A 21,286-nucleotide genomic window follows, 5' to 3' on the forward strand; every position below is an offset into this window, starting at 1 on the left:
TCCCTCCACTCGTGTCTCTTGCCTCCCGACCATCCTGGGGTCTCGTGAAGCCCTGCATGGTGCACCCTGCCTGCATTTCTAGGACCTCTTGAGTTTCTACTTTGTTTCCCTGAGCCTCTCGTCTGTCTCCTCCTGTGGCCACATCCGACTGACCAGCTCATAAAATATAAAACAATCAAATATATATTACTAATATCCATTTTACCCCACAGATACCAGAGCCACCTAAGATTCAGTGCGATTTCACATTTTACCATATTCTTACATGGCACGCCCTTCCCCTAACAAAACGGAACATATAAAACCGAATCACTGGAAATGAAACATGTTGCCAAATAATCTGGTAATATATGTGGATCCAGTTTAAGAGCTTACAATCTTGGGTTGTTCTGGAAGAAAATACGATATTATTGATACATTATCCCATGTCCTGCAGTATCGTTGCAAAAACGATGGAATCACGTTGATTAAGGTCAAGGTAATAAAAATATTGAGATAGTAAAACAGCATCGAGGTAACAGTTCAGATATCTTCCAACTGCCCACTACGACGTTTATGAGGTTCAAGTAAAAGGAGAATTTCCCAACATCACCGAAATTAAACGTGGCTGCCTTTAGGCCTGAGAGTTCATAGTACCTGGGAAGAATCTCTAGTCAATGTAAGGCCAGGGGACTAGGAGGGAGAAGGAAGGAAGGGAGAGGGGCAGTGGGGGAAGGAGGGAGAAGGAAGGAAGGGAGAGGGGCAGGGAGGAAGGGAGGGAGAAGGAAGGAAGGGAGAGGGGCAGGGAGGGAGGGAGGGAAAAGGAAGGAAGGGAGAGGGGCAGGGGGAAGGGGGGAGAAGGAAGGAAGGGACAGGGGCAGGGAGGGAAGGAGAGAGAAGGAAGGAAGGGAGCGGGGCAGTGGAGGAAGGAGGGAGAAGGAAGGAAGGGAGAGGGGCAGTGGAGGAAGGAGGGAGAAGGAAGGAAGGGAGAGGGGCAGGGGGAAGGGGGGAGAAGGAAGGAAGGGAGAGGGGCAGGGAGGGAAGGAGAGAGAAGGAAGGAAGGGAGAGGGGCAGTGGAGGAAGGAGGGAGAAGGAAGGAAGGGAGAGGGGCAGGGAGGGAAGGAGGGAGAAGGAAGGAAGGGAGAGGGACAGGGAAGGAACTGGGGAGAAGGAAGGAAGGGAGAGGGGCAGTGGGGGAAGGAGGGAGGAAGGGAGAGGGGCAGGGAGGGAGGGAGGGATAAGGAAGGAAGGGAGAGAGAGGGGCAGGGAGGGAAGCGGGGAGAAGGAAGGGAGAGGGGCAGGGAGGGAAGGGGGAGAAGGAAGGGAGAGGGGCAGGGAGGGAAGGGGGGAGAAGGAAGGAAGGAAGAGAGAGGGGCAGGGAGGGAGGGAGGGAGAAGGAAGGAAGGGAGAGGGAAAGGGAGGGAAGGAGGGAGAAGGAAGGAGGGGATGGGGTGTACCATCCATCACCTCTACTTTGGGGTGATACATTTTCAGGGAGCCAAAAATGCCCTTTCCTACAACTTCTCCTCTCTCTGGCTCTACATTTAGAGCAACAGGCAGGAAACAGCAGAGTAGTAGAGGGTGAGCGACCTCTGGTGGTTCACTGTAACTCCGGAGATGCAGACCACGTCACTAAAGTCTTATTACGACAGGAAGAGTTCTGACTGCGGTGCCTACTGCAGTTCGTGGTGACGAATGGCCTCCACAGGACCAATCTGTGGACCAGTCTGTCAGTGACATTGGCAGAAGATGAACTTTCAGTCCAGAAAGCTACATAATTTGAAAATATGCTAAATGCTGAGGTTTGGACCAAAAGCTATTCATCTAGCTTCACATTTAAAAGGGTATTTAAACAGCACTGAAGTGAGCAGACAGTGAAACCAAAAGAAAAATCATGCACCCTCTTTCTTGGCAAACCACCAGATTTGAAGGGATGTACTTTCCTTCAAAAGTGAGAGAATAGACAAACCCACAAGAGATCAGTTCTTTTAAGAAAATAGACCAACTTCCTAAAATTATTCAGTCATGCTACAACTATTTATTGGGTGTCTGTACCAAGAATTAAGACAAAAAAACAACTTTGGCCTAGGGTGCTTACATTCCAGTGGGAAATATAGAGAAAATAAACATGATAGAGATGGTAGATATAGACAGAGACAGAGATTTGCAGCTGTGTAAGGCGTGGTATGTGCTATGTATAAATGAGCAGGGATCACAGTCGGCACGGCAGACGGGGGTCCGTCGACAGCGCAGGAGGAGTGGTGGCAGCAGGCTAACAGCAGAGCAAGAAACTGAACAAGATGGAAGAGTGAGACTGTGCACACATCTGGGGGAAGGTTCTGGAAGCAGCAGAAACAGCAAAGCTGTGCCCCTCGGAGTGTTACGTGCCTACTGTCGGAGGAGCAGGTAGTGGGCTCGTGTAGGAGAGCAGGACGTGGTGAGTCCAACAAGGGATCATGGGACCAGGCTCTGTAGAAACTTACAGACCATCACAAGAACACTGGCTTCTACTCAAAAGTAATCTGACCTATGAAAATGGGTTTTTTTAGAAAAACGTATTTTGGAAAAATTCTTTGGCATCCTCAATGGAGGCCAAAAGATACGACCTCTTATGAAACAAGGCACAACCGCATAAGGTAAATGGACAATATAAATTGACATTTAAAAAATAATACATTATTATGATATGAAAGGGTGACATCGGAAGCAGTGCACAATCTCGGGGAAACAAGTCCAGCAGCAGAATGAACATCCACACGGTGTCCCTAAGGAGAAGATCTGAAACTTGAGAGAGTGCATCAGAGACGCAGGAGATAAACTCAAGTGTTCTCTCATAATGAAGAAAAACAACAGCGGAGAACAGGAAAACGACTTTTGATTTTAAAAGTTGTAACTTTTTCTGGAAACTGAACAAATCAAAACGGAAGCAAATATCAAAGATCTAACTTAAGAAATCTTTTCTTAGTTCCAGAATGATCTGAGCCCTGCACAATGCAAAGGTTCTTAACACTACTGAATTGTACACTTAAAACCAGTTAAGATGGCAAACTTAATGTTACATGTATTTTACCGCGATAAAAACTTCTGAGCATGAAGACTGAAAGTTTTCATCATGTAATAACTAAAACATCAATAAAACATAAAAGGAAAGACACACAAGATAGAAAATCCTGGGGAAAAGAATTTAAATATACAGACTTTTTAAAATACTCATATAATTACATAGGCAGAAAGAAATAAACTATAAGGAAACAGGAATTAGCACAGTTCCTCTAGAGGAGATTTCAAGAGTCTGTTCCTCTATGACAGTAAATGCCAGAGGGCAGTGAAGTGATTCTAGCTTGATGTGATAAGTAAAAAGAATATTCCAAGAAATTTATGCCCACACTTGAGTCTTTTATGTGTGAAGGTTACCGAGAGAGCTCCTCACACAGGCCAAGGCAAAGAAGACCAGCGACTCAGAAAACCTTTTTGAAAAAAATTAAAAAGTTTGCAAGAAGACGTATGCTTCTCTCCTGTATAGAGGTAAAAGATAAGAACTCAAACATGGGGAAGTTTTGGTCTAAAATGATAGGCACCTGGTCTGTAGGAGCGTCAACAACATGACAAGAGGCTGCTCATCACAAAAGTCCTGGAAGAATCCTCACCGTGGCAAACGGGATCCAATTTAGAGGGCAGGCGAATCAGTATACAAACCCAGGGAGGAGTGGGTCCCTTTCACAATGCATCTTCATAAGGATGAAACCAAATATTTAATTACGAATTTTAAATTTCTCATTGTGGGATTAGACTCAAAATATTTATCTCAGCAGAAAACTTCACGGTAAGTTTATAACCACAGTCTTAAGTCCAACTAAACATAAATATATCTTTGCAAGGAACCAAATACACACCTACACTTAGAAATATGACTGAAAAAAATAGCAAAATGAGAATGTGACTGTTTTTGGAGAGTCAAACTAGGTGTAGGTACTTTTTTTCTTCCTTCAACTTTCTGCATTGTCCAAATATTCTTTGATGAACTTGGGTTACTTTTTTTACGAAAAATAAACTCTTTTATTACAAAATCATAAACACAAATCTTTTTGTAACCCAGATCTTTTAAAATCCATAGCTAGCACCCTTCACTCCTATGGGGCAATGTTTATCATACGTGAAAACAGTAATCTGGGGGCAACTCCAAATGCCCATTGGCCATAAATTCTATGATTGACAGAGACAACAAAACTAATTATTACTCTCCCCACCCACCCCCAGTTCTCTACCAGCCAAGACACTAGCAAGCATTAAAGACTGGTGACTCCAAGAAGCTATCACTACAGATGTAAAAACGAGCCCGGCCAGTAATGGAGACTCAGCCCCAGAAACCATCCCACAGTACCTTTGCCTTAGCGTCCTCGGGGTCATCTGCCTTGGAAGCCAGAAGCATGAGTCTCAGGATCAGGGAGATGCTGAGAGGGAACTGCCCTCTCAGTTCAGGGACGTTGGATTTGATGAGCTTTTCGATTTTAGAGAGTGGAATACCAAAGAAATACACATCTCCCCCCAGGTCTTGACCTCGTCGTCCGGCCCGTCCAGACATCTGCAAACAGAATAGAAGCACAAAGTAAATCTTTCCTGAACAGTTTCTCCATCACAGTATAAGAACTGAGCCTTTTATACTGCATTAGAGCAAGTACACTGTGGAGATGTCCAACCGTTACAGAACTGAGACTAAAATCCAACTGGGTACCCGGCAGGAAATTCACCGTGGCTGAGACAGAGGTGAAAATGAGACATTCGTCATCCTGATGTGCTTATTTCAGTCCCCAAACTGTGCTAGATATTTGTATAATGATATACAGCAAGAAGAAAAAAAGACGAGACCCTGGCTTCCAGTTCACTTACAGCTGAACTTATTACGAGCCTTCCTCTCTTCCTTCCCACCCCCCTCCTTTGTCCCTTTTCTCTCTCTCCCCTACACACATGTGTGCTGAGTGACAAATCACCATAAAAATTGTGCACAAACTGAGATGCAAGAGTGAGATAAAATTCAGAAACGCTACTTGTACAAAGGAAGTTAAGAACAAACTCTTTACAGAAGTTATATTAGTTCTCCTTTGGTAAGTGCTCAGAATGTGCTAAGTCCTTTACACCTTTTTTATAAAGACCCTACAAGCACTACCCTATGAGGAGAGTGTAATCATTGTCTGCATTTTACAGTAGAGTAACTGGGGCTTGGGAAATAAGAAAGTCACTGTAGGCAAACGCCAAGAAGTGAAAGACCCAGGACTCCAACCTTGGCATTTCCACTGCCAAGTTCACCATCCATGACGCCGGCCCCAGACCCCTAAATGAGAGATTCCCAAAGATGATATGGGGGGAGGGTTCATGCCCAGAACAGCAGCAGCAGGAGAACTCCAAAGGACAGGGGTTGGTAAAATGGAGGAAAAACTAAGGATGTTGTATTGGGTAGAAACAAGGCCCATCAGGGAATAGAAAGGAAGTGTTCTGTGAGGAAGTGGGGTGGGGGGCACTTGGATAAAACCTGTAATGTTGGCTGATAGATGTAGCAGAAATATTCACCAAGTGATCCTGAGCAGGTAAACCGTCTGCGTTCAGGACACAGTGGAGTCAGGAGACCTGAAAATTAGGAAAACTGTTTAATGACTACAAGCTCAAAATGTATGATGAAAGACGGTGGAAATGGAAATTGCAAGGCCAAAATCAAAACCACTGGAGGAGAATAACAAAGTCGGCTTGGTAGTACAGTGCACAGCAGGGGCAAAAAACGAGAGAAGCATGAAAGAGAACCCCAGGGCGTAAACTCAGGGGCAAAGGGGCTGGACGAGGAGGGAGTCCTCAAGCACCTTGCACCTGTGTCTTCCCTACAAATCACTTCATTGAATTCTTGCAAATGCCATGGGACCATTCTTATCATCCCTATTCTGGAGATAGCAAATAAGGACCAGGCAGGTTAGAGATCTCACCCAAGGTCACGTAACACCAAGCCCGTGACCGGCCCTATACCACAGCTAAATGTGACTGTCAGGTTTGCAGGAAAGTCCCTGTGAATTGCAGCACGTTTGCAAACCAAAGCCTCGCCTTTCTTACTCTTTTATTGCCTATTTTAGCAATGCAATAGGGAGTTTCTGCATATCACAATACCTGTCTGTAGTTTAAAGCATCCAGATAGACTGAGTTTTGAGCAAAAACCACAGATTTACAAGGCATGTTGATTCCTAAAGCAAGTGTCCCCGTAGCGGTCACCACCTAGAAGGAGAATAAAACAGTTACTTCATAAAATAGCATTTCAGTGGAATGCCACGGAGTGACTGAAAGCCTTGAACTACAGGATCTAGAACGTTGGCGTTCTTGCTATGTCATATTTCACTGCTCAGGGCCTTGCCCCTCACTCTGCTCTGCCCAGAATATTCTTCTCACACGTATCCAGTTATCTGGTTTGTTCAGTCCTCCGCTCAAATGTCAAATAGAAATTTCTGGACCACCACATCCAAAATGATGGCCCCGTCCTCATTATGCCTACTCATGGCATTAATGACCACCTCAAGTGTATCATCTGTGTGTTTACTGTCCTGCCTCAGACTCCAAGCCCCTTTCACTATCGTGTACCCCACCCCCCAAAAAGAGTACCAGGCACATGACAGGTGCTCAGGAAATACTCTGTAATAAATGACTAGAAAGGGAACTTCCCACAACAGGGAATAATACTGTTATAGACCCACTTATGGGCAGTGGCCAGCCTCACCCACTATAACTTATCTGTGAAGATTATTTCTACGGAAATAAATTATCTAAGTAATAGAGCAAATTAAGTTTCACCTTTTTCCCTGAATTGCCATAATAACTGACCAGAAAAGGAGTAGGGAAAATTTTACAGTTTCTTAAATAATCTATTTTTACTCATTTTTTTTTCATATAATGCTGGGTATTTCTAATTGTTATTTCTATTTATATTGATTATCATAAAGTCATAGTTGAGGTTAATGGTGAAGTATATGGAATAATTTTCTTTAATTATTCTGAACCTGATATCGATACTCTGTCAAAATGAAACACACCATTTATTAACTATTTTTATAAAGTTCTTCAATAAGAACATGAATGGGAAAAGAAAGAACATTAAATTTATACTATAACTAGAATAAATACCTTTTGAAAAATGTGTTCTCAATAACAAAGCTATCTCTGTTTCCACAGTACTCTGCCTAGCGGGATCTAGTTATCCATTTACTAAGCTACTGGTAATTGAGCAACTACTATTTAAGATACTATTTTAGACCCAGGATATGCTGATCAAAATAGTTGTGCCTCAACTCATAATTATGAGTTGCCTCAATTCATAATCATGTAAAAAATTTTGTTTCTGGTTATTGACTTTTAAAATAAATAAATAACTTGTTATTAGTTAAGAAAAAAGCTAAACAACGTTGTTAATGATACATTTTGGGTTTTTTTCCAGATTACAGAATTACCCTTAAATTAGGATGTCAGATTTTCTTCAAGATTTATTTATTAAGATTAAACGATACTCCCTAGAGTAACAGAATTAATCTCTCCCCTCCCCACCACACACAAATATAATGTACATAATTCAAAAAATTAATGTGGCAAATCAGAAAAAGTCAGTGTCTATTTTAAAATATTACTCAACGTCTAAATTAACTAGGAAATCATATAAATCCTCTTTGTGAATGTATCCAGAGGATCCCCTCACATCTTTATGGGACACACCAAATACGTAACAAGGGCTGGGTGTCAAGTGATTCAGGGAACCTTCCTCCTGTCCGCCACCAGGGACAGGACAGAGTATGAGGATGGTACCGCTAAAGTCTGCCGAGCCATGCAGCTGGCCCCCGGAAGAGTACATCCTTGTTCTTATTTCTCCTAGTACACCGGGAAAAGATCTGATCGAAATGCTACCCTGAATGTCCTCCACACCCATGAAAAGACATTTACAGCCAAAATCACACGAACAGCTGACAAAATGCCATGAACATTATAAATGAAAAGTGGGCGTTTATTCCTAGATCGCCACAGGTGTATTTCAAACATAGTTGGAAATAGTTGGAACAGTACTTGTTTAAGGGATACTTGAATCTCACGAAAAAGAGATAAACTGAATGAGAGATTTCAAACCCCCTCCCTCAACTAAATGAGATGGAAAATGCAGTGGTATCGTGGGACGTTAAAAAAAAAAAAAAGACATAATTAGATTGGAAAAAATGGTTATTTTCCATTCGTTATGGTGCTCAGCTTCATATAGACAGAGTTTCAAGTTATAAAATGAAGAACTTTACTTACCCTAATAAATCCTTTCCTAAAAAGAATCTCAACTAACTGCTTTTCTTTGGCGCTCAAAGAGCTGTGATGATATCCAATCCCTCTTGCTGCCAAAGCCTTCAGTTCGGCGCCTTTCCTTGAGAATTTCACTCGGTCAAACACCCTCTGCAAAGTCTGAAAGAAGAGTTTTAGGGATTTTGATCGTCTCTTATCTAATTTGAATTTAAATCAGAATTTAAAATGGTGAAATGAAAATAACAGGCACACTATATAATAATTTAGCTAAATGAGGCCAATTATTTGAAATTAACTCTACATATAAAAAACATTTTATGGGAACAACAGTAACTATCAGACATGTTCCAAAGTCTTGGAGCAGAATGTCTCGCGCTGTTTCACCCCATTTCAGGGGTGAGAAGCACTGACCAAGCAGTAGACAATCCCCAGAGGAGGTGTGAGTGTAGCCGCTCCAGCCTGAGGGAGGTCAGATCAGCCCCAGGAGTTCTCCCTGGGGAGAGGGATTTCTCCAAGCAGAGCAGGTTCCTTACCTTACATGGTCTGGGAAGGCTTCCTTCTCACTGTAAATTGGTCACAGATAGCCTTAAAAATATCCCTGCCCTAAGGAGGAAATCCACTTGCATGCAGAGTTTTATGTGCTAAAATAAACACTGCTTATGAAAGAGAGAAGAAAAGCAAAATACCCTCCATGTAGAGTCAACTGCACAATGGGATATCAAGGACCCACGAAATGATGATGGTTCTCGAAAAGGAGGAAACCGTGAAATTTACAAAAGAATGTATACAATAGAATGCACATATACACACACAAGCATATGCCTGTATGCACCTATGTGTGTATGTATGTATGTGTGTGCATGTATGTGTGCGTGTATGCGTGTGCATGCGTGTGTGTGTGGTCACAAAGACATGAAAGGTTCATCCAAAAGGGCAGTGATTGCTTCCGACGGTTGGCATGGCTTTTATTGTTACTAATTTGTATTTTCAAATTCATCTACCAAACGCATGCATTATTTGCACCATAAAACATTTTGAAGAAGAAACGGCATACCACATTTAGATATTTCAATGTCTTTTTGGTGGCATGTTTTGACTATAACACAGAAATCCTGAGCTTTAGAGAAACTGTGTATATATTATTTCAAGTGTATTGGACCACATGTACCGAAATATTCGGTTGAGGCGTGTGAGACCGGAGCGTAGAATTCAGGCTGTGAAAAACAGTATTGCAGGAAGAAATAACGGAAGGGCAGCCACCCCCAGGGGTTAACTATTAACAAGCAAGAAATCTTCTACAAACCTAATCCTGTCTTCTTCAAACATGCTCTGCAGAGCCCTCAGGGTTAGGTACAGACAGAAGGCCACGCACAAGGATTTCTATTCTGGAAGCGACGGCACTGAGGTATCACACCCAGCAGCGTCTGGAGCTGCGCAGTAGTAGCGGGAGTGTGAAATGATTTCCAGGAGCATTGCTCCATCCTAAGGGCTCACCTCAGCATCTATGGCCTTCTGATCAGCATATGTGCAGTCCTCAGGGATCTCCAAGTTCTTCTCAAGAAGCTTGAGGAGATTAGCATGTTCAGCTTCATGGATTAGGCTTTGATCCATTTTTCTGGGATTTGTCTGGCTTCTTTTATCTCTGTTTATAAAAACAAATTTTAAGTAATGAACGGCCACATTTGGCCGCCATAGGAAGCCCGGGACATCCTTGATCCCCTCAACACCCAGACATGCACTGCTACATACCCCCAGACCACCCTGAACCAACCTTCTCCCTCGGAAGCATCTGGAATGGTGGCCCCTCATCAGAAAAGTCCCCTATTGTGTCTGAATATTCCCCTCCCTTCCTCCTACTCTAAGCATCCTTCTTGCCAAATCCAGTTCTCCCAATATGACCCCCCTGTCCCGTGCTAAAGTGATGAGCATTTTCTCTCTCACAGGCTTGGAGGAAGGTAGGTGCCACCGGCTCCACATGGCCGAGTGCAGGCCAGCTCCTTCTCTCCTCCTTCTCTCCTCCTGCCACAGCAGCTCTGAGTCTGGCTGCCAAGGGCTCTTGGCGACACCATCCCCTGCAGAATTGCCCTCTGCTGACAAGAGCTCCCAAGAAATGCCTGTAAGGTTACAACACCTCCTGGGACTGGGAACGTGGCCCCCAGCCAGTACCTGACTGATAAGAGGTACACGAAACAGCCCCCTCCACCCACGCTGGCACGATCCTGCAGTGCACCCAGGCCTCCCGGTTGGCCGGGGTCAGCAATATTCCAGCAACACCACACCCTTACGCCTCTTCCTCACTTTCCCTCTGTTGCTTCGTCGCTTTCTTGCAGGTCCCGCTCAAGCACACCCCTTCAACAGATCACTTCCATGAGGTCCCATCTCAGATCTCTGCGGGGAATCTGGCCTAAGACACTGCCCCACAAACACTGGCTTGGACTCAGTCACCAAAGCGCATTATCCATCATTCCATGGGAACCGCCTTTCACAGAACCCACATCTCTCGTCCTTTCTTGGTTTGTCTTTGGTGAATGAGTAAAGCTGCTGCCATATCAGTGAACAAAGGATGCTGCAGCCATCAAGCCACTGCAGTCACCCCGACGGTGAGCCCTGAGGGGACTCAGGACGGAGACCCACAGGCTGCCCACCGCCAAGTCTGCAGCCTCTGCAGCCCGCCTCCGTGGTGCACCCCGAGGGGACTCAGGATGGGAAAGCACAGGACACTGGCCCCAGCGCTGAGGTGCACATCAAAGGAATGATTTCAGTGAGCCCAGACTCTTGCATCTTCCCATACACTGAAAAGTGCTAAACTCCTTAACTTGAGATGTCTGGTTTTCTTTAATTAAGAGTCATCTTTTGATGTTCCGACTACCTGGCCTTCGTTGCAAAAACTCCTCTACATCCTGGCTCCCCGCTTACCTCTTGGGAGCAGCCCCTCAGAGCTGTCTGAGAGGCTGCGTCCCGGGCTTAAGTCCTTAGAATGTCCAGCAAATAAAACCTAATTCTCAACTTTTAGATTGTGCTTTTTTTTTTCAGTCGACACTCTCGCCTTTGCACATAAGACAGCTCCTAATATGAGAATATGTGCTAACCAGTGTCCCGTCTAACTCCATTTCAGGGGTGAGAAATACAGACCAAGCAGCAGACGCGCCACCAACTCACTTCCTGGGACATTCCCTTCACCTCCAGGGGCAATGCTGGGACCAGCACAGGCAGAGGGCTAACGGAGGCCCCCATACTGTTGTCTAAGAATTTCTAAGTTTTAAATTGAGGTACCAAACTTTCAGATAAAATACAACCTCCTCCTACCCCGACAAATAAAGCTCCGTAACCACCTGGAATCTCAAGGGTGAGAGGGAGCTCCAGAGGGATGTCTCCTGAGCTGCACCAACTCCTCATTTTAAGGGAATGGCTGCAGATGGGGAGGCCGGCTTGGGGTTCTCTGAAGCACAGGGCCCAGGGCAAGGGTCCCAACACCCTCAGTGTAATCATGGTGCTGAACGAGGTAGGAAAATGCTGACGGAAAGAAAATGCACAACCTAGAAGTTGAGAATTACGTTCTATTCGGTGGACATTCTTAGGACTTCAAGCCCAGGAGACAGCAGCTCAGATAACTCTGAGAGACTGCTCCGAGGAGGTGACGGGAGGAGCCAGGACGCGCAAGAGTTTCTGCAACAAAGACCAGGTGGTCCGAACATCAAAGGATCACTGCTAATTAAAGAAAACCAGACACCTCCAGTTTAAGGAATTTAGCGCTTTTCTGTGTATGGGAAGATGCAAAGTCTGGACTCACTGGAATCGTTCCTTTGATGTGCACCTCAGCTCTCTGGGGCCAGTGTCCTGTGCTTTCCCATCCTGAGTCCCCTCAGGGTGCGCTGCCGGGGAAAGTGGCGGCTTGCTGGCTGCAACATCCTTTGTTTACCGATATGACAGCAGCATTCTTAGTTCACGAAAACATTCGTCTTATTTTTAAAGCTTGGCTTGTTGGTCACTAATGCAACGTGACGTCGTGACTGCCAGCGTCCTGAAGAAAAGCTGTCTGAGTGTCTAAGCTGTCTAGTGATTGAAAAGGCTGACACCTACCATCACTTCCAGGGAAACAGCATGACAGGCAGAAGGAAGAGACACAGAAGTGTCAGCAGGAAATTCTGACCTGCTCCAGAATGTGAAAAATCTGAGCCCGAGAAGCTCTAAAAGCTGTTTCAACTTTCAGGGAAGTAACTACCAATCATTGCAAAATATTTATGGACCAGCTGTGACCTGCCAAGCAATGTGTTAAGACTGTGTAAGCAGCTCTTTACAGGAAACCGCCCTCAGCAGGAAGCCCCTTTCCCTGTCACTTTAGCAGAGCTGCATCGTGACTTTTCACCAGGCACCCCATGCTCTACTCATCTCCGGCCCAGGTACACCTTTCAAGTCTTTAGATCACGCAATACTTTGCCTAACGTATCGGTTCTTTCTGCAGATCAAAGAAGGAGGAGAGAAGAGTCAGTAATTAACAGGTGACCAGATCTCTTCCCAAGTTTCCCCTTCAGTAATCTCCCCAACAAACGGCGTGATCGAGAGAACACCTAGAGGAAGATGACGAGGATTCCACGAGCCTGCACACAGCGGGGGACGGCGATGACCCTGACCCCCCATCTCAGTGATTAACTGAGATTACTCTCCTCCTTCCCTTTAAAACTTCCACGGCCGAACAGAATCTCAGAGGTGGTTTTGGGGGAACACTGAGTCCACCATCTCCCCACATTGCCGGCATCCTGATTAAAGGAACCTTTCCTTTCTGCCGACATCTGTGAGTACGTAATCGGGTCCAGCGAGAATCAGGACCCGAGTCATTCGATAACAACTGGACATATTAATAAAAAGAGGAAAATGCACGGTCCCTGCTGTGAGAGAGCTTAACGATTTAGGAATAAGACAGCAACACATCGTAATCGACCTACTAAATACTGCAGCGTAGCAAGAGCCCGGGAGAAAGGGCACTAAATCTAAGTGGGGCATGAGGGCAAGCTTCAGAGAGGCACAGCGAACTCATGAGCAGAAGCTCTGGGGGCGAGAGGGAAGGAGGGACCTCAAGGCAGAAGGGCCATGTCACGGCAAAGTGCAGGAGGACGTGGCACGCAGGGAGAAGAGTAAATATTGAGTATTGAAGGATGAGAGTAGTAGGACGTGATCTGAAAAAGTGAGGGCAAAACTCCAAACATGGTGGTCCACCAACAATGGCCCAGGAGAAGGAACAGTGAGTGTGGGTAAGTTAATCAATGAGAATGTCAGCAAGAGTGGTGTCAGCTACACCGCAGGGTGGTGAGCCTCGGAGCTCCCAAGTCCAAGAAGAAGACCTCTGTGATCGCCCGAGGAAGATGCAGGCCCGTCCAGACCAGGCTGCCACTGAGGATGGGAGGGTGGGAGGAAGGAGAGACGCATCTCAGACGCAGAGTCATCAGAATTAGACACCGAGAACAAGGCAGGAGCCAGGAGCACACACAGTTCTCCGAAGCACAGAACCGGCCTGCAAATAAGGGACAGCTAGGATGTCTGCATAGCCCAGTGTACATTCCTGTTGGGACTTGTGACGTATTTCAGCCTTCCAACCACCAGTGCGTTGAGTCACATACTCACATTGTCTTCTGTGTCTCAAGGGATTTTCTAACTTTTCGAAGTTTGCTCTCCATGTCATAGGCCTCCTTATCAGCCTTGAGGGGCCTTCTGCTCTGTTGCTTTATCTCTAGGAACCTTTTCACACTTCTAGCGTTTCTCTCTACAGCCCCTAAATTAAATCTGGAAACAAAGGAAAAGAACGCTTGCCTTGAAAGTAATGTGATAAATACAATTCAGTCATATAGCCATCCACTGCTGTCCTCCTGACACACAGCTGTTGAGTTTTTAATCTCCACTTTTATGAGCTTCATCCTGAACAGGCACATGAGGTGTTCTGGGTCGGCAGACCCATCATTAACCGCCTTACAGGAAACAAGAAGTCCCCCCCTGGGGCAATGGCAAGCAGAGCCCCCAGAGATTTCTCCTGGAAGAGGGGTCAGGCATGCCACAGGCAAGTAACAGATAACAATGGATTTTCTCTATTTACAGAAGAGAGATGTTCCTTCTTCCTCTCTTAAGAGGTGAGAAAAAATTGTTTTACTCCTTTTTATTTATTTTTATTGTTATTGTAGTTGTTCTTGTGTCTAATTCCACTGCTCTTTAGGTCTGTCTTGTAACAGCATCAAAGACCCTTAGTGTTAGATATTTTTTTTTCCAAAGTATAGTTGATTTACAATATCATGTTAGTTTCAGTTGTACAACATAGTAACTCAGTATTTTTGAAAATTCTATTCCATTTAGGTTATTACAAGATCAGGGCTATCATTCCCTGTGCTATACGGTAGGTCCTTGTTGCCTATCTAATATATAGTAGTTTGCATCTGTTACTCCCAAACCCCTCATTTGTCCCTCCCCACTTTTCCTCCTCCCTTTGGTAACCGTAAGTTTGTTTTCTATGTCTGTGTGGCCGTTTCTGTTTTACTTACACGCTCATTTGTAGTAGTGTTTAGAGGCCACACATCAGTGATAGCATACAGTATTCGTCTTTCTCTGTCTGACTTACTTCACTGGAGAATATTATGGTTAGTGAAATAAGTCAGATTTCTTGACGGCCAAATCTTTTGTGAATTTTAGTGCCTCCTTTGCTTTTCTCTGTGTGTTTTTGTTTTCAGTTTTATTGAGACATAATTGACATATAACGCTGCATACGTTTAAGTTATACAAAACATGACAAGTTGATAAAGGTAAACATAGCAAAACGATGACTGTAATAAGGTTAGTTCACAAAACCACCACCTCACAAAGTTACCTTTCTTTCCTTTTGTGGTGAGAACATTTCAAATCTACTCTTAGCCACTTTCAAGTATGCAATACAGTATTGTTACCTGTAGTCACCATGATGGAATTAGATCCTCAGGACTTATTCATTACATAACTGGAAGTCTGTACCTTTGACCAGCATCTCCTCCCTTTCTCTCACCCCCATGTCCCTGGAAACCACGAATCTACTCTGTTTCTATGAGTAAGGCTTTTTCAGATTCCACATACAAGTGAGATCGTACAGTAAAATTTTGCTCTTTTAGGCAGGATGGAGAGAATTGGGGGTTTTCATCCTAACTTCTTGGATTGTGACTATTTCTTTCTAGGGACCAGGTAAACCCAAGGGTTACTGGCCTCTACAATCCAGAAATGTCTCCAGAGTCTGGGCTTTATACCTTTTGAAATGGAAATACCTAGGGACATATGGTCCAGACTTCCTGGCACCTTGGGATTTAAACTAGCATATTGCAAGGCTACTTTAATTTTATGTGGGGTAATTGTGTGCATAAACATTCGATCTCTTTTGTAAAAAACCTAGGTATTGACTGAAAATTAACAAGACCTAATTAAAAATACACTAGTTTATAGTAAAAGGAGAAGAAGAAATGGAGAAGGAAAACCAAATAAAGAAGGTGATATGTAACAGCACAAGTAAAATTATTTTTGTAAGAACTAACTAGAAAGGTGTAGTTTTAAATCGGCACTCTAATAACAAAAGGGCACCAAAAATCGTATTGAACACTATTTTACAAGAGTCAAGTTTGTGTAACTTCCCTCTACTTAAAAGAATGCATCTAATACAAATTACAACAAAAAACAAATTAAATGACTTACAAAAAAAACAGTGCAGGTAACTTCTCCATTTGTCTTAGCTTTTCAACAAGACGTGGAAACATAAGTGCCATGTTTTCTGAACTAACAACCGGAGGAGGACGAAGATTCCTCAGGACCATTCTGGCCTGTAGCAGTGAAAAGAAAATTATTGTAAGTTCTGCGTAATGAAGACACGAATTCCTGCCTCTGGCTAAAACATTTTCATAGTTATCTAATCTATATTTCTGTGGTTCTTTAATAGACTATGTAACAAAAACAAAAATAATGAAAGTATAAAATAAAACACTGCAAAAGAACCATCAAAGAAATATATAAATCAACATTTATATATCATATACGAGAGAACAAAAAGATAAACAGTAATACCCACGCACATGCGCACGTGCAATTTAACATGCAATTTTTTAAGGCAACACAAATCAGTCAGGAAGAGGATCATTTGGTAAATGATGCTGGTTCCACTACATGGCAGGAGGTGGGGTAAATCAGTTTCTCTCTACATCATGTAACATATATATACATGATATAAGTTTCTCTCTATATCACGTATCACTTACAAATACATTTTAAAGGTTTTTCTTGACAAAATAAGTGGAATAAAATATAATTATATAGGAGCAGGAGGTTAGTTAAAATAGAATGGGAAAAACTCACCTGAGAAAACTCTAATATATGTCACACCCCCAAAATCAGAAACCTTAATATGTGACAACAGAGCAAACTCCAAAATAAAAAGACCAGCAACTTACTTAAAACAAATATTCGTAACTCATACGACCCCGGACTAAGGTTGTAATACAAAAATAGTTCCTACAAATTAAAATAAAAATCATAAAAGAAAAAAAAACTTTCCAGATGAAAAAGAGATAAAGGGATAAAAAGCTCTCCTCAGCTGCTGTCACTGTGATTCCCGAGCATCATGACCAGGAAAGGGCCCCTCTGTCCTCATCCATCAGAACGTGGAGCACACGCCAGGGCAGGGACAGAGGACAAGACAAGGACATAGGTCCTTTCTCTCTCTCTAGTCTATCTCAGAATCACTGGACTTCGTGCTCAACTGAAAATCCTACAATGGAAGCTGAAGATTAAAGAAAGCCAGAAAATAGTAATGACTGCACAGCACAACTCAAGGGGACAAGAACACAGAGGTGCTTCACCCAAAACATGTGTGATAATTACCTCCTGGACGTGACCGCTCTTCACCCAGCCCGTCAGTTCTGCCTTTAAGCTCTCTTCATACTTTCTAGCATCCACCTTTCGAATGACTATTTTATTCTTAAAATGAACGAATTCCTCCGGACACAACTCCTTGAAAAGGAATACCACAAAATTCAATAAAATCATGCAAGAAAATCCAAAAGTGTTTCTCAGCAATATGTCTCACTAACAGAATTACAAGCGTCTTGAGAGTAGAGGATGAACTTCTATCTCCCCAACATTTCTGGTGTGTAAACCTAATAAGATGGTGAACTCTTAAGGCAGAATGTGCAGCAAAACCAAACAGGAGATGAACAAAGATGGACAGAGAGAAGGGAGGGGCGCGAGAAGAGAGAAAGGCAGGAACAGAAACCCAGGACCCAGCACATAGGAGGGGAGATGAAAGGATTGTCCTATCACAGAAAGTGAAAGAGGAAGCGTGCTCAGGAGTTCAGGGGCATTCCGCCCAGTTACAGGAAAACACAGACCGTCAGGAGGAAGGCTGTCTAGAGAAGGGGCGACCTTATTTTGGAAAGAGTCCACAGGTAACTTTCAAAGATCAGATGCAAGTGATTAGAAAGAGCGAGAGCTTGTCTTTGTGAGCAGCAGTTACCATCCACTTCAATCAATTCAAAATAATTGCAGAATTACTATTTACCTGAGCCCTGGGCCAACCTTCCCAGAATTCAAACATGGTATCATAAAGCTGGATCATTTCTCGAGGCGAAAGGGTAAGATCAGAAGGGAATCCAAACTTTTCAATCTATGTTTAAAATAAAATTGAAAAATTTAATATTCCTTCTATTCCATCTGACGTTCCATCCTCTGCCTCAGCATCACTCATTATCATGAACCCAAAGACACTGAAAACAGCACTGATCTAACATGCTCAGTAATGGCTCAGCGCAAACAAAATACTAACCGAGAGTGTCCCTGATTTACCAAGAGAGAAAAAAACTCAAAAGCCCACCGAAAGGTTTTTATATTTCCTAAGAGCTTTCAGCTGAGCCAATTCTCTTATGAGGGCTGGGAGGCTCAAAGATCTGTGGACTTAGTTTAGACAAGAACACACAGCCTCCACCCTGTAACTGGAAGTGGAACTGATTTAATTATGAATATGATTCCTGGCTTTTGAGCACCAAGCCAGGCTAAAAGGGGCAAATCTGATTTTCTCAAGTCCTATGATAACTTGAAGGTCACCTTCACGACACTCAAGGAAACTTCTCCCCAGGTTACTGACTTGGTTCTGCTAAGCCTTCTGGATATCCACGTCATTATTTTTCCACAAATATTTTAAAATATAAATTAAAAATTCCTGTTCTCCAAAACCCTTTACTGCAGTAAATGCTACTGGATTCAACCACTGTTGCTACGAATCCACTGCCTGTGAAACTATGATCCCTGAGACGCTGGCACGTTTTCTTCAAAAGAAAAGTTGAGGACAGGGGGGTTTTATTCTAGGAATAGGCTTCCTCAAGGGTTCTCACTGGAAATGTTAAATCTCCAAGAAGGGGCTACAGTATCCAGATTTCTCCAAAATTATTTGACAATAAGAAACTTGTTTTCCTAAACAGCTACTAAGTTATGAAACTCAGGTTTGGAAGTTCTGGGCTAAAAAAAGCCATCCCAAACAATACAGCTGAAAAAAATTGTTTAGTAGGATGGAAAGTACAATCAAGTTTGAATCAGAAGGTCTAGTTCTAATTCCACCTCTAAATGCCAGTTCCTCATCTACAATATAGGATCAAAATATCTGTCCTGCCACCTTACAGACTGTGCTAAAAGCAAACAAGATAAATACATCAGTACAGGTTTTTTAAAACTTTTTAAACTAGTAGATAAATAAGTCTTGAAGAGCTAATGCCCAGTATGGTGATTACAGAAAACAAAGCTGTATTATGAACACCAACATGCTAAGAGACTAGATCTTAATTGTCCCACCACAAAAAAGGGATGCGGGGCTTCCCTGGTGGCTCAGTGGTTAAGAATACGCCTGACAATGCAGGGGCCATGGGTTCTATCCCTGGTCCGAGAAGGTGACACATACCGTGGAGCAATTAAGCCCATGCGCCACAACTACTGAGCTTGCGCCCTAGAGCCCACGAGCCACAACTACTGAGCCTGTGCACCACAATTACTGAGCCCGCACGCCTAGAGCCCGTGTTCCGCGACAAGAGAAGCCACTGCAATGAAGAGCCCGCGCACCACAACGAACAGTAGCCCACGCTTGCCACAACTAGAGAAAGCCTGCACGCAGCAACGAAGACTTGACGCAGCCAAAAATAAATAAATAAATTTTAAAAAATAATAAAAAGTAAAAGATGTTAAAGAAAAAAAAGGGATGAGGACTCAGACTTGACACAGGTGGCAGACACACTGCAAAATAAATGTATGAAATCAACATGCTGCACCCCTTAAACTTATACAAGGTTTTATGTCAAACGTATTTCAATTAAAATAATCAGCCAGGCTTTGAAGGAGGCTTGTAAAAATCTATAGGATGCAGGTGATTTCCTGGAATCACTGTTCAGCATCTGAGTCTGAGCACTGAACTGACTGAACAGAAAAAACTACATTTTGCCAAATAGTACGTGAATATGTTATTTTGGAATGTTAGCATTTTCTTCTCTTATTATTACTACTTAAGAGTGGCAAATTATTTTGCCTAAATAAAATAAATCCAAGAACTATCATAATTTTTAAGACACAAATCTTCTGTTTTGGTCACGAGAATGCTTATGATTTCTTAGGGCTTTTAAGCTTTTAAAAAGCCTGCGTGTCCTTATTTCTACCATGGAGGGCAATTCTGCCTTTGCCACGGATTTGCTGTCAGAATTAAGTTACGTAATACGTGGCACAGGCCTAGTAAACCGCCTGGCACGTGATCGATGCCTCAACTCTCACTGTGACTGATGAATGACCAACCTACAGGTCTTAATGTTTTTAATCAATTTCAGGACTCGGTGGCTAAAAGCTGGGCATTCCCTTCAGCTGGTCTTCACGATACGATAACTTACGAGCTGGTAAAAAACTCAGCCAGCCCACGTGTAAAAGGAAGAGACATAAAAGGTCACAGATTCACACCCTCCTTCATTTATGAACACACAGCATTACTCACGATGTTGTTTGGGCAAATCACATCGTCCCCAACCTCGCAGGTGACGGAAGCACTGCTCCATGTGCAGGCGAAAAAGACCAGTGGCTCAGCTCCTCCCACACTTGCTGGGGCTGACACCGTCAGCCCACCCCACCCCCGGCAGCCTGCAGCTGTCCCTGGGGGGCCGGATAACTCTCCACTCTGCCAGAAACGAGCCTCATGTGAAGGTGGGCACTCCCTCACCTCACTCATCCTGCCCCCCTCCCTTCTGGGACCACCCTTGTGACAGAGCTACAGAGCGGATGCCCAAGGGGGACGGCACTACTCTTTATGTTGCCACAGTTCATTACACTTTTCCACGCCACCCACTCTCGCACATCAATCTGAGGTCTACTACACAAGATCAGGAAGCATCTCCTTGTTCAGAAAGGCCGACTTGCTTTTCTACCACTGATGCTTTAGGAAACATCCCATACACACAGCTGCCAAAATACATATTTAACACTGTCCAAGCCCCGTTCCTATTGCCAATGTCCAGGAGCCTGAAGGAAACTCAGGCAGCAGCGTGACGTTTGCAGAGGTCACGTGTGGTTACAGGAGCTGGAGCAGCTTCCCAGTTGATTCATTAACAGGTCCTGAGATAGAGGAAAGGCACTTGGACCAAAATGCCCACCTCGCCAAGTTCTCCCAACCACCGTGTTCACTGCTGTTCAAAGACAACCTTCCCTGAACCATCTAAACACAACAAGTGACTGTGAAAATACTACGCTACTTAAAAACACGAGGAAATAACGTGGAAAGAGAAGAGAAAAGGACAGGAAGACACAGAAAGGAGTCTTGTTATCAATTTTTGGGTTATCATCACCATTCTAGTTTGGGGATGTGAGTTAGGTCACAGGAATTTTGTCCACATTTTAGTTTTCTTTAGAGTGTAAATAGAGCCACTGCCACACAAAAGAGAAAGTTCCAGAATAAAATCCTGTTGGAAAATTACCATCGCTAGGATTCATTCCGTTGCTTTTA

The 21,286-nt window shown here is 43.6% G+C and overlaps 1 protein-coding gene across 2 annotated transcripts in view; it reads right to left on the reverse strand.

Annotated features, from left to right (window-relative positions):
* DDX60 (DExD/H-box helicase 60) overlaps nt 1-21,286 on the reverse strand; it is an 85,215-nt gene that overhangs the window by 16,240 nt on the left and 47,689 nt on the right. For both annotated transcript variants that reach the window (XM_012536315.3, XM_033403541.2), the window contains exons 23-30: nt 17,825-17,929; nt 17,149-17,277; nt 15,970-16,094; nt 13,897-14,055; nt 9,772-9,919; nt 8,284-8,436; nt 6,127-6,231; nt 4,361-4,561 (exon numbers count right to left, since the gene is read on the reverse strand). In XM_012536315.3, coding sequence (XP_012391769.2) covers nt 4,361-4,561; nt 6,127-6,231; nt 8,284-8,436; nt 9,772-9,919; nt 13,897-14,055; nt 15,970-16,094; nt 17,149-17,277; nt 17,825-17,929 — 1,125 coding nt within the window. The remainder of the gene's footprint in view (nt 1-4,360; nt 4,562-6,126; nt 6,232-8,283; nt 8,437-9,771; nt 9,920-13,896; nt 14,056-15,969; nt 16,095-17,148; nt 17,278-17,824; nt 17,930-21,286) is intronic.

Source organism: Orcinus orca, chromosome 6 (assembly GCF_937001465.1).
Source record: "Orcinus orca chromosome 6, mOrcOrc1.1, whole genome shotgun sequence".
Lineage (NCBI taxonomy): Eukaryota > Metazoa > Chordata > Mammalia > Artiodactyla > Delphinidae > Orcinus > Orcinus orca.